Source organism: Amblyomma mixtum, chromosome 1, assembly GCF_055824585.1.
Source record: "Amblyomma mixtum isolate Tamu chromosome 1, ASM5582458v1, whole genome shotgun sequence".
NCBI classification, from domain to species: domain Eukaryota; kingdom Metazoa; phylum Arthropoda; class Arachnida; order Ixodida; family Ixodidae; genus Amblyomma; species Amblyomma mixtum.
Window position 1 is genome coordinate 13436345 of NC_143012.1, and position 18935 is coordinate 13455279.

The window sequence follows — 18935 nt, forward strand, 5'->3', positions numbered from 1 at the left end:
GGCAATGCTTGGGCGATTATCCCCACCGACGTTGGTTCGATTCCCAGCGCCGGCACAGCGGATCGCTGTAAAAAAAAAAAAAAAAACGGCGCCTGGTGATCCCACCAACGTCACAGCTCGGCCGCCGTGTGTGGAGGACAAGGGGAGGATCTGTGCTTAAAAGCACAGCTCTTCTTCTCGCTGTCCCCCGGGTATCCAGAGGGCGGATGCCCGTTGCTCCTGCGGAGGTGTTCCCCGGGGAGGAATTTTCTTTTTTTCCTCATCATTCCGACTTCGCGGGAGGATTGCGCACGCTGCTGCAGGCACCGCAGAAGTCTGCAACAACAACACACCGACGAGCCGTCCGAAAGACACCACGTACACACGCTCTTTTTTTTTTTTACTGGACGTTCCGTTTCATGAACGTTCATGAAAAACAAAACGTCCAGCAAAAAAAGAGTGTACGTGGTGCATTTCGGATTTCTTGTCGGTGTTTGGTTGCTGTTGCGGACTTCTACGGTGCCTGCAGCAGCATGCCGGTTGATACTGAAATATAAAAGCCGCTACACCGCTCACATTGCTATGCCGAATGAAAAATTGCAGACGACACTTGAGCTCCACCTTGAAGGCGGCGCGATAGCGTATATATGGTTCGGCTTTCCATTCTGAGTAGTTTTTCACCTTTGAACACATTTCGCATTTTTTCAACTACTTAATCAATCAATTACTAATAGTAATAATAGTGAGTTTATGCTGCATGAGACGCTGAACCGTATGACACAGTCCGGAACATCCCGCGGCAACGGCTGGCACGACACGGTTTTTTTTTACGCAACCTCCAATTTTTACCGACACGAGGTGCTGTCGGGTTGAAGCGCTTCTCCAACTCAAAAAAGCTTATTCCTAAAAAGTGTGTAATGTCTTAGGTGACATACCCTTATTCACAATCTGCAAGAATAGCGGCCACACCTCCGTAGACGAGAATAAGCGATGATGACGATGAGAGGGAAACGTACCAAACGGTTTGCGGTTGCGACTAACCGCGGGAATGACCACTCTTAACGCCGACGAGGAGCCTGAGTAGAGAGGTATTCTACGCGACCGTTCAGTATGCCAGTATGCACTTATATGGCACAGTCAACGAAAAACTATCGAATTGGAGTATACCCGTCGCTAACCGGATCTCACGGAGACAGAAATAATTAAGCAAAAGAAATTCGAAGAACGAAAGTACTAAGGAAACCCAGGCAGACTGGTGTCACGACAGTGCCCCGTTGTCTGCCTCCTACTAGAAACACGTCAGCCCTGAGAAGAACTGCGAGTCTTCTATTAGATCTGATAACGTGGTGAACGTACCCAGCCTGCCTCTCAAACCTTCGGAATGGGAGTTAGTCTCTACGGGTCTAACCTTCTACCCCATGACGGGAGATATTCAGTCAGTTGCAATTATACCAGGATCCAGCTAAGTTCGCATGGAACTTACGCCTGCGTGAGGGTTTCCAAAACTGCGAAACGGACCGTGAAATGAACGTACCAGGGACACCCGGCAAATCATGGCTTCTAAACAAACACAGAGGTAAACATGTACATCACTGGCATTCAACAGCAGTCCACAACGACCGCCAAACCCTTAACTCTTCAAGCCTGTAGACAAAGGCGACGCTATCGTTGTTAAGGACAAGACCGAACACTTAAAGGAAGATTTCTGACCAATTCCAAAATAAACATTTTTACACTGAACCCACTTAGCGACCACATAGAATACCTCGAAACCGAAGTTCTCAATCTGATGAGGTCTCTCCTTCAAAAACAAAAGATGTCCCAGGATATGTTTAAAGTAATGAAGCCAGTCAGAATAGTCCCAGGGCGTTTCTACCTCCTCTCGAAAATTAACAAACCAAATCTTATAATTACCTAGGTGTACATCTCACACCATCACTTTCGTGGGTCCCCCACGTTACAACTATTTGCTCCGACGCTTCACTCACACTTGGCTACCTGAGAAGAAACCTGAAATCTGCATCCCCTAACATGAAACAGCTGGTGTACGAAACATTTGTACGCACAAAATTACAGTCTGCATCATCCATCTGGCACACATGGCAATCGTATCTCACCATTGAATTCGAATCGATCAAAAATCGTGCAGCTCGGTTCATAACTTCATGTTACTCAAGAGAGACCAGTGTCAGCGCCCTCGAGCAGCCCCTCGGTCTCTCAACACTCGAATCATGCCGTCTCATGTCCCGCCTATGCTTACTTCATACATTTTATCACAACACAAGACCACGCCACTACGGAAGTACGATAGCACGCATAGGATGCCCGCACGTCTGGCTGCAACAAGTCATTATTTCCTAACGCAGTAGCACTCTGCAATTCACTGTCTAACGACATCGCTTCATGCATTGATCACAAAACATTCCGCGAGAAAATAACAATTCATCTCATATAGATTCTGGTCGCTTAAGCGCACTTCGTAGCAAATATTCTGTAATCTGTCTTTCAAGAGTGCTGTATCACCTGCTGTCGAATCCTGACATGCTTAGAGCCCTTGTCATGTTAGTTTGATTTTCTGTTTGTTATGCATGTTCACATCGCCTTTCGTCGTTGCAATAATACGTCTCCCCTTATGTAATGCCTTCGGTCCTTTAAGAAAACAATACTTGATACGAAAAAACTATAAGAATGATTCATATTGTGGATCAGCGCAAAACGGACAATGCACCAAAGAAAGAGAAGACGACAAGGGCGCTCTCTAGCAACTGAAATTCTATTGGAAAACCACATGAAAGTTAGGCAGGGAAACCTTTGAAGCTTATTGCATCGCTAAGAACACTGACACGTCTGTTGCGAAACCTTCCGTAGCGTTGCAGAGAAACGAGATAGCCTTCCTCGATAACTGTTGTACGTCCGCTGTGTAATCTTCGATGTGGTTCTGATTTTTGGTTGTTGTTTTTGTTTCGTACCATGTGGTTTTCCAATAAAATTTCAGTTGCTAGACAGCGCTCGTGTCGTCTTCTCTTCCCTTGGTCCGTTGTCCGTTTTGCGCTGATCCATAATATGAATTACTTCCAACTTGCTCAGCAAAACGTTTTGTTAAATAAGCATGAGGTGGACCGCATATGGCAGGCTCTCTCAGATATCATGAATGGTAGTTTACCAATATCCCTCAAGAGATGTATATTACAGGTGCTCACCTATGGGGCAGAAACGTGAAGGCTAACGAAAAGGGCTCAGCTTAGGTTAAGGACAACGCAGCGAGCTATGGATAGAAAAATGATAGGTGTAACGTCTTTAAGAGGCCGGAACCGCGCGGAGTGGTTGAGGGAACAAACGCGGATTAATGGCATCCTAGACGAAATCGAGAGGAATAAATGGGCCTGGGAGGGGCCGCGGTGGCTCAGTGATTAAGGCGCTCGTCTACTGAGCCGGAATGCCCGTGTTCGAACTCGTTTAAATGGAGACGAAACGCAAAAGGCGCCCGTGGGCTGTGGGATCCCTGGGTGGTCGAAATTATACCGGAGGCCAACAGGCCGCCCGCGCACTCTCTCCCCTGGCTATCTCCCTGTCCTTGGAAGCCTGCTCCCAATTAGACAATCTGGTCGGTACATTCAAACACATCACCGACTACTACAACAAGGAGAACAGGTGCTACCTGGCCCCTTGTAAGGGACTGGATCGCGCTGACGAGCGCCTCCTCATAAAAATTCTCAAAACACTGTGCTGTGCCCGGTGGAGCTTACGCATTTCAATATATCCTTTGACGGTCCCTTGTCCGATCTGTGGGGAGGTGGTTGATACCTTCCGCATTGTTTGGGACTGCTGATAACACCCATCTAACCCCCCCCCCCCCCCCCCCAACTTCACCAGAGAGGACTGGGAGGCGGCCCTGCTCGGCTGTCAAGACCTCAAGACCCAAAAGGCCCCGGTTCAACAGACGAGGGCGGCGTTGCTTGCCAATGGGATGCCGGAATAGGGGCGTCACCGAGTATTGTGAGGGGAAGGTGCCAATAGGGCCCTACCCCAATCACCTCTTTGTAACTATTTATTGCTTAATAAATGTTTTATATCACCACGACGGTACCTCTTTCTTCCTTCCTTCCTTCTTTCACTCCCTCCATTATACCTTTCCATACGGCGCGCTTAGTGTGTCCACCGAGATATGTGAGACAATTACTGCGTCATTTCCTTTCCTCAAAAACAATTTTCATTTTCAGGGAATGTAATGCGAAGGCAAGATAACCACTGGTCTTTCAGAGTGACTGAGTGGATTCAAAGGGTAGCCAAACGCAGCAGGGGGAGGGGGTGACAGATAGTTAGGTGGGCGGATGAGATTAACAAGTTTGCAGGGATACGGGTGCCGCAGCTGTCAAAAAGACAGGGTAATTAGAGACACACGGAAGAGGTCTTTGCCCTGTAGTGGGCGTATTCAGGCTGATGATGAGGAGGAGGAGGTGCGTTGCTGCAAAAAACTGAATTGATTCGTTCTCAACCCCCTCTACAAACTTAATGGAACGCACGTGACTCTAAAATGAGTATTAGGAAATTTGCGTAATTAATCTTACCTGCTTAACTATTTAAACAGAAATTTGCAAATACACTGAGGAGTACCACACGACGGGAAACAATATGGCGTTGGTGTCACCCAGATCCGATACATCACTTTTCTTAAATCCTTGGTTCAAGTTACGTGACATACCCTGTACAGCAAGCTTGCAGAAATGACAAGGTAAGTGTCGTGTAGTGTTGTGTCCCTGCCTGTCCCGTTCGTTGTGCTGTAGCCATGGAATATTGCAAAAATGGAAATAGCCGACGAGGGAGAGTACAGTCTGGGAATCAACGTATTCTAGAGATGCGTGCCCTGATCAAAAGAGAAATGTTTAAAACGCAAAATTCAACGTCCAACAAACAGCGCTAAAAGCAGCATTCGTTGAGGAAGCATAACAGAAACGGCCCGTGGAAAAGTAGGATTATAATTTGTACTAATCAGCAGTATGAAAATGAAATATGCAAAGTTGCAAACCGCTGGGAAGGAAAGAAGAAGCCACGAGGCTGATGGAATAAGGAAATTCGGGTGGCTTCAGGGAAACAGAGGAAAAAAAGAAGGCTCTGTTATCTCAACAGGAAAAAGAACAGAAATGGGAATCTTATCGATAAAAAAAACTGCATGTACAGATCCTCGTCCACAGCAAAATAAAGCAATCCAGTGATCTCTCGGTGCCCGAAGATCGCGCCGCTAAAGGTGGGTCAAGGAAATTCTGGAACCATGTAAGTTGTTTCGGTAAGAAGAAACAAGGGAGGAACGGATTCAAGATGCCGAGGGAAAGTGTTCAGAGGGAGACGACGCTATATATTAAATCAGTTATAGCTGAGTCATTTTTGACCCGAAATCGCGGCGTTCGAATTTCGATGGAGGCTAGATTTTAGAGGCCCCTGTACTGTGTGATGTCAGCGCACGTTAAGGAATCCCAGGTGGTCGAAATTTCAGGAGTCCTCCACTACGGCGTCCCTCATAGCCTGAGTCTCTTTGGGACGTTAAACCCCCACAAAACCAAACCATTTAGGGGTGACGATAGGGTAATCTCCCAAAATGAGGAAGCAACACAGGAGAGTACAGTAAGAAGGGGCTTAGAACTGACCACTCTTAACAGGACAAAGGCGGAAGCATGGTGTGCCCGCCGGGCCTCTACGCAGGGCAGTCGACATCTTTGGATCGTGTTTCACGCCATGGAGCACCCTTCTGAGGTTGCAGATTACACAGAGGGCAGTCGCCTCGAGCTGAATGAGGATAAATTTGCACAACAAGCGGCCCGTCAGTTTTCTCCACACCATGACTGCAGCTCGACATCTCCTCCTGGCTTATCGGTTACAGAGCCCTCCGATGAGATTACTTCTGACCTAACCATGTCTGAGCTGCTGGCCTCCACTGAACGCCTCAAAACTACCTCTACTCCCGGGCAAACCATCCGCCGGTCCAGTTCACCAGCTGGGCGGTGGATACTATCCCAGACCCACCGCGGTCTCCGATCGACCCCCCTAACCTCCGCCTCGCACCCATTCCACGCAACATGTTCGCCGCCAAGCATACGCAGACAACCACAAGCCACCCTTGGGCGCTGCGGCGGTGGCTTACACAGAGACCTGCCTCACGGAAACCGCCACTGCACAGCAGCCTTCTTTCTACAACCAGCACTCACACAACCGGTCCATACACCTCTCCACTATCGCCCTAGAAATACACAGGATCGCCGATGCCATCACACACGTTGCCACCTTACCCCCCGCCCCCGCATACGTTGTCTATACAGGCTCGCAGGCAGCTTTGCGTGCCTTCTACGAAAGAACCCTACCCGATCGGCCTTAGATGCCGCCCTCATGGTATTAAGCCCACGGCCGGTGACCCTTCGGTGGATCCCTGGTGACATGGCCATTCCCGGCAATGAGATGGCTCACCAGCTTGCCTGCAAAACTATGCGCCGGGGATCCCATGGACGAGCCCACCGAATGAGCAGGCGGTCAGGGCTTACAAACACACTGTCGACGAATACTACACGCAGCAAAAATTGGACTTAGCTCATTTACCACCACCACATCCATTCTTATCGATCCGTGAAGCTCGCATTCTTCGCCGAATACAGTTTAATCTCCTACGTAAACCAGCCAAACTTCATCTATACCGGTAATTTTTCACACCTCAGTGCCCAAACTGTCCACACACATATGAAGACATAGAATACTGCCTTAAACAGTGCCACGCAGCATTCCAGTGCCCCACCGTGGCCCATTTGGCTCGTCTCCCTGGATCTGAAACTGCAACGCTCCCTCGTCACCTTGGCCCAGGACCTATCGAACACCTAACATAAAGGCTGTTTTAATAAAAATGTCACACCACACCACGACGGCATACCCAACTCATTATTCCGTAACTTGGAAAGGACAGCTTTGCAAATCCTACTTGATACTTTCAACTAAGTGTGGCATTATATTGTGGTTCCAATACCCAAGTCAGGTCGGCCTCTAGTATTTCTCTCGGCCCTTTGTCCAATTTCCTTCACGCCTACAATGTATAAGCTTTACGAAAGCATCCTCGACGCACGCTTGTCGTGATGGCTGGAATTCCCGAATCGGTTTCCGCCCACAAATTGGAACGGAGGACGGTCTTGCTGCTTTGGCTGCTGACGCGCTTCACCACTCTCCGCACCTTATTCGAACCGTGATCGCTACAGAAATAACGAAGGAATATGATAACATCCGTTACTCTGCCATCCTTACCTCCCTTCAAACTCTTGTTGGTCTCTCTCACTGGTTTCTCCTATCCATTCACGCCTTTCCAACAAATCGAACCTTCAGTGTACTATCGAGAGCAAAAATAACAGACCACTGCCGCCAAACTGCATGCGACCGCCAGCTGACGCAGCACTCCTGGTGGCGAGACACACCAGCGCAGTGGCGCGCAATGCGTAGCTCTCCTCGAGATGGGCGCGCGCCACTGCGCTGGTCTCGGCTCCGGGAGTGCTTCGTCAGGCGGCGCTCGCACGCAGTTTGGCGCTGATCGACACGCGCTGGCAGGGGTCCGTTATTTTCGCTCTTGATAGTACGTGCCCGCGGAAAGCCTTTTCATAACTTCTCTTCCAATAAAGGAGTGCCCCGGGGCTCCGTTCTCGTTTCTACATAATTTAATGTGGCTTTTCAGACCACCCCTTCTATCCGTGTGCTTGCGTACGCCAATGACATAACCTTGTGGTGTGCCACCCTGATGCGTCTATCCATCAGTCAGTCCTCCAGCACGCGCTGGATGTCTTGACATCTCGCCTCTCGCCGACTAAATCATGTTTCATTCGCATTACAAACGCAGCGGGCTTACGGAAAGCTCCCCCTTTAAATTTTCCGACTGATAGTCCTCCGATTCCTCACGCAGAAACTGTTCGTATTCTTGGCCTCTTCTTTCATACATCTGCGACTGGCACCCCGCGGCTGAAAGCCATCCGTAAATCGGCTCACGCTACTCTAGGTCTGATTTGTCGCATAGTTATGCGCTCTGGTGGCGCGCGTTCTTATACGGCCCGCCAGCTTGTGCGCTCTATCCTTCAGCCACAGATAATATATCAGGAACAATTTCAACGTCTCATCCGCAGACAGTGAAACTCTCTTGAAGCTATCAATCGGAAGGCTATGCGCACCATAACATATCTGCCCCGTTTAACACCCATACCTGTGCTTCACGACTTCGACCAACGGGTGGCAAACAGTCTCCACAACTTAATCGTTTAAAGACACTCCCTCCGTGGTCGTCCTGTCAGCTTACACGCAATTGCCCCACTGTTCCCCGTCGGCATCAGACGCTTGTCTGCCTGAAGGGTGCATATTGTACACCGACGCATCACAAACCGCAGAGCGGGGAGTTTCTGCTGTGTAGAGTCCCTCCCATCCGCATCTCAACTCTCGCGCGACATACACCGGGGGCACGTGTACCCCCCTGGCATTAGAACTTGCTGGGTTTCTAGCGCGGTTTGGACCCTGCACTCAGGGCCAACACCACAGCCGTTGTCGCGAAGAACAACACCTCCGAGGAATAGCCCGCAGGCAAAACCGTTTATTGGGATCTCCCAAATTCTGACGGCCTCTCTTGGTCGCGTGCAAGCAGCAGGCACAGGAGACCAGCACGGGTCACCTGGGCCGCCAAGGTGCTGTGTCCGCTGTCCCCGGCGTCTCGCTCTCAACTCTCTTCTGTCGAGGCAGCCGAAACCGAGAGGGCGAGAAAGGAGGGCTGCCCACGTGGTGACGCGGGCGCCTCCCCTCCGCTTACTCCGCTGTCGCGCCAAGAGAGGTGGGGGGGGGGGGGGGGGGGGCGGCAGGGGAAGTGCCGCGGTAGGCCACAAGAGAGAGAGAGATAGGGGTGCATCAAGCAGGCGAGGGGTAACATGGATCCCCACAAACTTCAAGCCATTTACAATGCCATTGCTTCCTTTCCGCACGCTTCCACATTGAATAGATCATCCTTACACCGACTCCCTCGCCGCCCTTGAAAAGCTTAAGGCTGTTCTACGCACATACCAGATTACACAATCAATTCATCTGCTCTGTGCAAAGTACTCATGCCCTATGCGCATACAATGGATTCGCGGCTCACGATCCAGATAAGATTCACGCAGGTGCTCTGACACACCTTGACACATCAGATTCCCCCAGATCCATTCCTGCCCCATGTTTCCGAATCAGAAGTTTTGCGCCAGCGAACACACGCTCTAATTCCTCCGTCATCAGCGAATCGCAAATTACTCAGGTATTCTCCGTTAACTCTTATCCCCACCTATATCCCACATACTACCTAAAGAGCAACGGCACCTCGCAAGGGTCTGTTACCTCGCCTTTCTTCTTCAATATTACTCTCAACCCCTTAGCCCGACAACTGGAAACCATTCCTCATCTGAGACATACCCTCTATGCAGGTGACATCACGCCATAGACTATCCATGGAAATGATGACGCCATAAAGGACACCCTCCAAGAATCTGCGAATCTGACCCCAAATTATTCAGTTAGTGCCAGACTTTCTTATTCCCCACAGAAGTTGGGTCTGCTCTGCATCCGTCCTCCTGCTCAACCATCGTCATCGAAATGGATGGCAGACTGGTAGCAGACTTCGAAACCCTCCGGATACTGGGTATGCACATCCAGAGCGATGGGAAGAACTCTGCTACCCTCTGGTGACGCAACGACATAGTAGGGGCGATATCGCACCCCCTCCGCCGAGTATCGAGCCACCACAGACGCATGGAGGAGTACCACCTATGCCGCCTTCTTCATGCGCTTTTACTCAGCCGTGTGTTCTACTCCACCCCATATGTCTACCGCCTGGTCTCCGGCCTGCTTCTTGCCTACCTTCGCATCCATGTCGCCCATCAGTACAGTGTGCTGTGATTTTACTTCATTGCCGATTCTACGTCTTCATAGAAGCTTTCAGTGATCTGCCGTTGGCCGCAGTCTTCTGTGAACAGACCAATTAACCTTCGTCCCTCAGTCCCCAGCTGCTGCGGAACAACTGACCAAATACAAAGTGCAAAGTAGACTATGTTCCTGCGCGTTGTCTACGGCCTAAAGACCTTTTTCGCGTGCCTCGCTGTTGTACCAGATATGGTCAGCAATCTCGTAGTTACTTCATTTTCTCCTCTCTTAATCACCTACTAACAAGTGCTTTTCACGCGAAAACTAAGTACAAACTAAAACAAATTCTTCGTCGCATTAAACTTTAAGATTCCAGCCGTCGGTATTTTATTCCAGACCTATTAAGTTCACACATACCACACGAAATCGGAGTCTAATGAGACGATCTATTCTTCTGGCCACTTGATTAAACAGCTGCTGACTGAAAAATATTTTTTTTCCTCGTTTGGTTTTGTTGTACTATGCCTTACTGATATCATCATATGTAAACTCTTGCCTGGATTTTCTTGTTCATTTAAAATTTTTGGCTCTTAGCACGAAAATTTTTTTCCCATGGTTGTAATGTATATAACAGCATGGTCACTTCTCCGCTGTTGTGTGTTAGAAATGCTTCCTCACACTGCATTTCGGCGTAAGTTACGTGGTTTGTTTTCTATTCTTTCACTTCCCATAGCTGTTGGAGCTATTTGGTTTTGTATGTTTCCTGCTAAAAACGTTTTCGCTTATTCTGTGGTGTGACATTTCACATTGCGAACGTTGCCTCTTGGCTCTGCACTTCAAGCTCAATGCGGGTTTGACAGGCCTATTATGTATCAGTGGTGATGAAACTCACTGTCGTCATCATCATCAGCCTAATTACGCCCATTGCAGGGCAAAGGCCTTTCCCATGTCTGTCCAATTAACCCTGTCCTTAGCCAGTTGCGGCCACCGTATACCCGCAAACTCCTTAATCTCATGCACCCACCTAACTTTCTGTCGCCCCCTGCTACGCTTGCCTTCTCTTGGAATCCACTCCGTTACCTTTAAGGACCAGCAGTTCTCTTGCCTTCGCATTACACGCCCTGCACAAGTCCATTTCTTCCTCTTGATTGTAATAAATTATTATCATTGCTATTATTATTAGGTCACAGCCGTGGTGGACAACACTCTCTCCCGCGCACGCACTCCTCACAGACCCCCCCCCCCCCCCGCCCTGAAGCAGCAGAGGAAGCCGCCATTGCTCTCTCCATCATCAGCACAAAAGCCCGGTATTTTTTTTTTTTTTTTCAGATTCAAGAACTGCAATCTGGAATTTCGCACGAGACCGATTGCACAACCCTGCTTTTTGCATACTGGACTCGCCTGGTGCGCCCCCCGCCCAGTCATGTGGAGCTGGTTTGGGTGCCCGCGCGCTCCGACAATCCTGGAAACGGGGCCGCCAACCTTTTAACACGTGGTTCTTTAAACCGAGCTCCAACGCTGACGCAGGGCTCCATGGAATCGCGTCAGCTACCCCCCCACCACACAAGTCCCTCAACAATCGACAGGCAACACTTTGGCGCAAATTACAAACACGCACGCTCCTATCTCTTTCACCCTTTCTCACTATCACCAGCTTTTCCTTACTTCATCCAGTAATCTCTGTCCTGAAGCTGTCACTTCTACTATCCATCTTTTTGTTTCTTATTGCTAGGCGGATCCTTCCACGCAGGACCCCGAGAACCTCAAGACCTGGGAGGACTGGGAGACCCTGCTGCGTTACAAGGACTCGGTCCTGCCAGCCGTCGCTACCGACATTGCTCCCAACGTTATGAATCGCAGGAACATGAACGCTCGAGTGCAGTGGGGCCGTGCGGGGGCCCGGGTGCCGGCGTGCTTCAAACTCCTCTGTTTAAAATATTTTTTTTTTATGAAAACGGTGATGATGTGAGACGAATGACTGAAATCAGCGCTGAAGTGAAGGATTAAGAGCGACTTCTGGTCACCCAGGCGGTCAACATGCTCGGCCTGTATATTATGGCCAAATAAAGGTCTAATACTACTACTACTACTGAAATCATGATTACGAGAATGCGGTGTTCACACGAGGTCCTCAGTGATGCATGAAACGCGAGCAGAGCATGGAAATAAGAACGGTAAACTGGGCTAGTTGGTAGGAATTCATACTGAAAACTGCGCAAAAAACGAAGACACAGAACGAGAAGGCAGGGTTATGCCTTCTCGTTCTGTGTCTTCGTTTTTTGCGCAGTTTTCAGTATGGACAGCATGGAAATTAAAGTTTCAGGGAACACCTGATGGCTGACAGCCCAGCTCGTACGGGACACGCCACCGCCCGTTCAAGTGCGCGACGCGGCCACTCCCAGAAACTGACAGCAGGGTTTCGAAACTGAGTTTCTCAAACTGTGCGACAAAGATCTCTGGTTTCCCACGAAGCCCCGATACTAGTTCCAACAGGAGGGCGGGTTTTCGATGAAGGCGGGGATTTCGCACAATGAGCCAAGTAATAATCGTGCGTTAAAATAAACAGAGCCGTGACTGCGTCGCGCCTGGGTCTGGAACCCGCGGTGGTTCGAGCAGATCAGCCTCGCTGTCCACTTTACGAGTGCACTATGCTGTCACCGCGGCCGATACCCTCTCGTGTTTAACTGCCTCTCTCTCGCGACGTGCATTGTATGTTGTCGTCTTCATGAACTTTAATCCGGGCACAATGGATCCGGAACACACAGTTTTCGGCGTGCCTTCTCTAGTAGCCTTAAGCGGTCCCAAAATTTTATGCCGTGCGACCACAGCGTCCCCAATCATAGATTTCGCCGATCTCTGCCTGAACCCTGACCTGGAACTATTGCCTCGAATTGAAAGTGAAATTAAACGTGACGAGGTAGCACACCTACTCCGCATTCGGCCAAGTAAGCTAAATCGTATAGATTTTTTTTTTGAACTATGCTTTTTAAGTTAGAATGAGCGTTTTTTCGATCCAGCGTTGAGACCGTTGTAGCACATTAGAATTCAGCTAAGGCGTGCTAACAGTAGGTAGCAACATTTCGTTTCCATATTTATTGAGACGCGTGTAGCCCACCTTAGTGATATGCATATCAGTTTTTAAAAATTTCAAAACCGCAGCTGTCCTCGACGCTTTGGCCCCACAAATTCCGGCTATTTCGGCGAGTTATGTTTACTGAAGGGGTTGCTTTGCCTGCAAGCCTCCCGAAAGCACGCGTATTTTGCCCAGATTTGGCCAAAACCCGCTGGGCCACAGCGTCAACAGAAACAATGTTTTCTAAATTCTATAAACTGATATGGATATTACTTACGCAGGGCTACACGCCTCGGTAAATAATGAGACTAAGATTAATAATTACAAAGTTAACTAGGCAGTATTAGCTACCCATCCTACTAGTTAGCACGTATTACCGGTATTCTGATAAGCTACACTGCTGACAATGCTACGCCGAAAAAACCGCTCTTCTAACACAGAAAGCCTATCCTTAAAAATTGCGGAACATCTTAGGTGAAACAGGCTAAAACAGAAGCTTAGGCGAGTTGGTTATCCAGTGAGTAGAATAGAAACAGCGCGAATTAAAACTGGCATGAAGGAAGACACAGAAGTACGAGCGCTGACTTTCATCTGAAGTTTCATGTTGGACCACAAAAATATATACAACAGGCTGAACCAAATAATAAAAACATATAGATAATAACAGCAGAAGATACATACTAAAAACCTTTGCAGGCGACAACAGCGGCGCCATTTCGTTGTGCGTAAAAACTTTACTTCCCCTACGTAGTACTGCTATTGCCACAGAGGGGCTGCTGACACATGCTTCTTTTACCCTAGCGACTTCTGCAGCTTCAAGAATTTCGCGAGTCAGCTGATTGTTATGTCTGTTGATCACTTTCATTCCCGGGATGCATGACCTTCATATTTTGCTGCCAAAATCCCTGCAATGTATGTCAAGGTGTACTCCACCGCTTCATGTGCGCGCTTACAATTTTTAATAAAAAGACGCGCTGCAGTTCTACAAGCAAAGCGTACAATGCATGTCTTGGCTACTCAGCCTTCTTGTTCGTGCAACAATTCATCACATGAGGTGGCATTTAATGGTCATCATCATCATCAGCCTGAATGCGCCCACTGCAGGCAAAAGGCGTCTCCGACGTGTCTCCAATTAAGCCTCTCTCATGGCGGCCACCGTATCCGCACGAACTTCGCAAACTTCTACCAACAAATCGTGCTTCTACGTTGCAGTTACGAGCCACGACGTTATTATGCGTAATTAAAAAAATAGGCCTCTACGTGCGCATTTGCGCTAGAAATTGTAATTTGAAGTCATCAGCTCTAAACCATTCCCCCTGGCAGCGACGGCCGTATTGAAGAAGCCTGAGTGATGTCATAAACTGACAGCCGTCTGCTGCAAAACTGCCGCGCGCACGGTCGGGGCGGAGCGGAGCACGCGCCAACCCGAGTGCAGCCGGGCCACATTGTGATGAAGTCGCCGAGACCGGGCAGAAGCTAAACAGAAAAGAGAAGGACACAGGACTTGTTGCTTTTGTCGCCCTCCAACTTCCCCCATCAACCCAGCGTAACCCAAATCTGAAAAACGAACAACTCACTCCCCTATGGTCACAATGCTCAGTTCAATCGTTCAGTCGCAAGCAAGCACGCGACTGTCAGTCTATATCATCACGAACTGCCAGTGTTGCCTGACTACCATACGGTTTGAAAGAACTTTCAAAAATTCAATTGCAAATTACTCGCTGCACCAAATGAGCTTATATCTTGCCCAGCTGTTCCGAGATGTATCGCGAACAACACGCTACAAACAGCTACGGTACGAAAAATGGTGTGATGGCTCATCATGCTGTTCAACCTGACTACGCCCACAGCAGGGCAAAGGCCTCTCCCACGTCTCTTAAATTAACCCTGTCATTTGCCAGCTGCAGCCACCATATCTCTGCAAAACCTCTTAATCCCGTCCGCCCACCTAACTTTCTGCAGCCTTCTGCTACGTTTGCCTTCTCTTGGAATCCACTCAATTACCCTTAAGGACCAGCGGTTATCTTGCCTTCGTATTACACGCCCTGTCGAAGCCCATTTCCTCCTCTTGATTTCGACTAGGATGTCATTAACCCGCGTTTGTTCCCTCCCTCACTCCACCCACTTCCGATCTCTTAAGTTACACCAATCATTTTTCTTTCCATAGCTCGCTGCGTTGCCCTTAGCTTAAGCTTAACCCCTTTCGTTTGCCTCCACGTTTCCGCCCTGTAGGTGAGTACCAGTACTATAAAGCTGTTATACACTTTTCTCTAGAGGGATATTGGTAAACTGCTATTCATGATCTGAGAGCAAGTGCCATATTCGCTCCACCCCATTCTTATTCTTCTAGTTATTTCCCTCTCATGATCGGGATCAGCTGCCACTACCTGCTCTAAGTACACGTATTCTCTTACCACTTCCACCACCTCGCTACCAATTGTGAACTGCTGTTATCGTGCGAGATAGATAGATAGATAGATAGATAGATAGATCTTTATTTAGACCACAAGGTCTCGGATGCAGGGGCAAAAGGCAGATGCACTCTGCCTGACGGGGCCCAAGCACCCGACACAATGCTCAGGACAAGCGGCAAAAGAAGCAAGAGCTTCATACACTCTCATTACAAAAAACAACACATAATTATACAAGGCAAAAGTAGGAGGAGATTGTTGAAGATTACTTTTACCTTTTGCATGTTAATTTTTAGACCCACCGTCCTGCTCTGCCTGTCTAACTCATTGATCACGCTTTGCAGCTGATCACCCAAGTGACTTAGCACGGCAATGTCATCAGCGAATCGCAAATTACTTAAGTATTCTCCATTAACTGTTATCCGCAACTGTTCCCAATCCAGGTTTCGGAACACTTCCGGTAAACACGCGGTGAGCAGGCATTGGCGAGATCGTGTCTGCCTGCCTGACACTCTTCCTCATTAAAATTTTATTGCTGACTCCATGCAGAACTATGGTAGCAGCGCAGTCGTGATAGATATCTTCCAGTATTTTCACATAAGGCTCTTCTCCACCCTGATTCCGCAATGCCTACATGACTGCTGAGGTTTCAGCTGAGTGAAATGCTATCTGGTAATCAATGAATGCTATATATAGGGGTTGGTTATATTCTGCGCATTTCTCTATCACCTGATTGATATTCTTAATATTGTCTGTTGGCCAGCATCCTTTACGAAAACCTGCCTGATCATTTGGCTGATCGAAGTCTAAGCTTCTCCTGATTCTATTTGCGGTTACCGTAGTAAATACCTTGTAGGCAACAGACACTAAGTTGATCGATCTGTAATTCTTCAAGTCCTTGACGTCTCCTTTCTTATGAATTAGGATAACGTTAGCGTTCTTCCAAGCTTCCGGTACGCTCGAGGTCATTGCATTTACAGGATGGCTACCTTTTCTAGCACAATCTCTCCTCCGTCCTTCAAGAGATCTGCGGTTACCTGATCCCAACCAGTTTCTTCCCCCCTTTGCATTGCTCCTAAGGCTTTCTTTACTTCCTCCTCCGTTAGTGGCGGGATGTCCCAGTGCTGCGTCCTACTGCCTCCCTCATTAACGTTCTGATTACATTCGCTACTGTATAGATTTCTCTAGAAGTCCTCGGCGACTTTAACTATTTTATCCCTATTGCCAATGCCATAGCCCTCTTTGTCTCTTAGTGCATACGTATGTTTTTTTTTCCTATGCCTAGTTTTCTCTTCACTGCTATTGGCTACCTCTGTTCTTTAGATCGTGCTCTATTTTCTCCCACTTAAACTTCCTTATGTCGGCTACCTTGCGCTTACTTATTAACTTTGATAGCTCTGCCAGTTCTATTCTGTCCGTACGGTTAGGCGCTTTCATGCTTTGACGTTTATTAATCAGGTTTTTCGTCTCCTGAGATAGCTTGCCGGTATCTTGTCGAATCATTCTACCACCTACTTCTACTGCACACTTCGTAATGATAGTTCTACTGCATACGTCTTAATGATAGCTGTGAGGTGATCGTTAATTATTTCAACATAAAGATCGTCTTCCTCAGTTACAGCTGAATATCTGTCCTGCAGCGATATCCTGAATTCCTCTACCTTTCCTCTTACAGCTAATTCGTTATTGGGAGTCCGCTTCACTAATTTCTTTCATTCCCTTCTCAGGTATGAGCTAATTCAGGACCTTACCATTCTGTGGTCGCTACAACGCACCTTTACGAGGACCACTACATCCTCTACGATGCCAGGCTGAGCGCACAGTATGAAGTCTATTTCATTTTTAGTCTCACCACTGGAGCTCTTCCACGGCCACTTCCTATTCTTTCGTTCCCCGAAGAAGGTATTCATTATCCGTAAAGTATCTCTCTCTGCGAACTCTACTAATAACTCTCCCCTTCTATTCCTGGCGCCTATGCCATAGTCGCTTACCGCCTGGTCTCCATCCTGCTTCTTGCCTCCTTTCGCACTAAAGCCGCGCATTAGTACAGTGATCTTTGTTTTTTTCTGTCATTATCCCTCTAATCTCATCCGCCTACTACGCCTGCCTTCTCTTGGAATCCACTCCGTTACCCTTAAGAACCAGCGGTTACCTTCAATTCGCATTAAATGCTCTGCCCAAGCCTAGTTCTTCTTGATTTCGACCAAAATGTCATTAACCCGCGTTTCTTCTCTCACCCACTCTGCGGGCTTCCGATCTCTTAAAGACGTTACACCTATCATTTTTCTTTCCACAGCTCGCTGCGTCGTTCTTAACTTAAGCTGAACCCTCTTTGTTAGCCTCCACATTTCTGCCCCCTAGGTGAGCACCGGTAAGATACAGCTGTTGTGTACTTTTCGCTTGAGGGATATTGTAAACTGCCATTCATGATCTGAGAGAACCTGTCATATGGGCTCCACCACATTTTTATTATTCTAGTTATCTTCGTCTCATGATCCGGATTTAGTCAAAATCAATTAAAAATCATATCGTCTGCAGCGACAAAAAGCCAAGCCAAATCAAGCGTCATGGACAACAGTGTTCTGATCCATCCCGCTTCCTCTGGGTAAGCGACCACTCGAAAGTGAATAAAGTGGTGAATTTCTTTTAGGATCAACAGCGCGACTTTTTGAGCTTGTTGGTGCGTATTCATAGGGAGACTGTAGCGCAGCAGGGGATGAGGACACACTTCCAACAAGTTTTATTCCACACATGCATCTCATTTATACGCCAATGACATGCTATCCCTTGAGCTAATAGTATTCAAGCTTTAGAAATGATAGTTCTTTATCACATAGAACTACAGATGGAGTGCTTACACACGTCGCACCTGAGGCATTTATTCTTTGGGCTTCAATTATTAATCGCGTGGTCACGTCTTTGCTTTTACCTATCACAACAGTCTTCTCAAGAAATGGTTAGCACCTTTTTTATTCCGATGAAAGAATGTGGTCGACGAGTGAATTCCCTTTCCCTTTCTTGACGTTACATGCGTACTCTATTAAACGCTCATTAAGACAGCGCCCCGTTTGACCTATGCAATGACCCTTGCATGATAAAGGTATCTTGTATACGACACCTTCAATGCAAGCGACCTACGGCTTCTGATGACGAGTCGTGCATCCACGTGCTGTATGGCTGTCGGCATTTCCTAATTCTCACAAAGAGGCTAGTTTTTTGGGGGCCAAAAATACGACTTCAATATTTGCCAGTTGCCCAACCTTTCTGAGATTGTAAGAAATGTTTTGCAATTATGGCACTACAACAAGGTGCTTTCTTTCGCTGAGCACCTGAGGCAGTTGACATTTATCTCCATTCAGCTTTCTGAGAAGTTTCTCGGCAACAGATATCTGGACAACGGAGAAGTAAGCAGCACTGGTCAGCCTCGTGGACTGCTGCTTAAAACTTTCAATCATCTTCTGCGTACATGATTTCCGGAGGGAGTACTGAAAGCACATGCTGACAATACCTCTATTTACGTGTTTCGAGTGTGCAGAATGATACGGCAATACAGGTTTGTTACTAAGAGGCTAGTAGGCCCCGCA

At 48.0% G+C, this 18935-nt stretch overlaps 2 protein-coding genes across 11 annotated transcripts in view; one reads left to right on the top strand and one right to left on the bottom strand.

Annotated features, from left to right (window-relative positions):
• The window catches only part of LOC149365509 (uncharacterized), a 130856-nt gene extending 126857 nt beyond the window's left edge, over positions 1-3999 (top strand). For 2 of the 4 annotated variants that reach the window (XM_089543269.1, XM_089543276.1), the window contains exon 5: positions 3853-3989. In XM_089543269.1, coding sequence (XP_089399395.1) covers positions 3853-3958 — 106 coding nt within the window. In that variant the 3' untranslated portion in view covers positions 3959-3989. Of the gene's footprint in view, positions 1-3852 lie in introns of all 4 variants that reach the window. The other 2 variants (XM_089543295.1, XM_089543286.1) reach the window with 2 other exon arrangements.
• LOC149365508 (uncharacterized) overlaps positions 1-18935 on the bottom strand; it is a 620172-nt gene that overhangs the window by 132548 nt on the left and 468689 nt on the right. The window contains exon 8 of one of the 7 annotated variants that reach the window (XM_089543213.1): positions 8553-8792. The exons of the other annotated variants lie outside the window; for them this stretch is intronic. Within the exon in view, the coding sequence (XP_089399339.1) occupies positions 8699-8792 (94 nt within the window). The 3' untranslated portion in view covers positions 8553-8698. Of the gene's footprint in view, positions 1-8552; positions 8793-18935 lie in introns of those variants that run through there. 7 annotated transcript variants of the gene reach the window in all.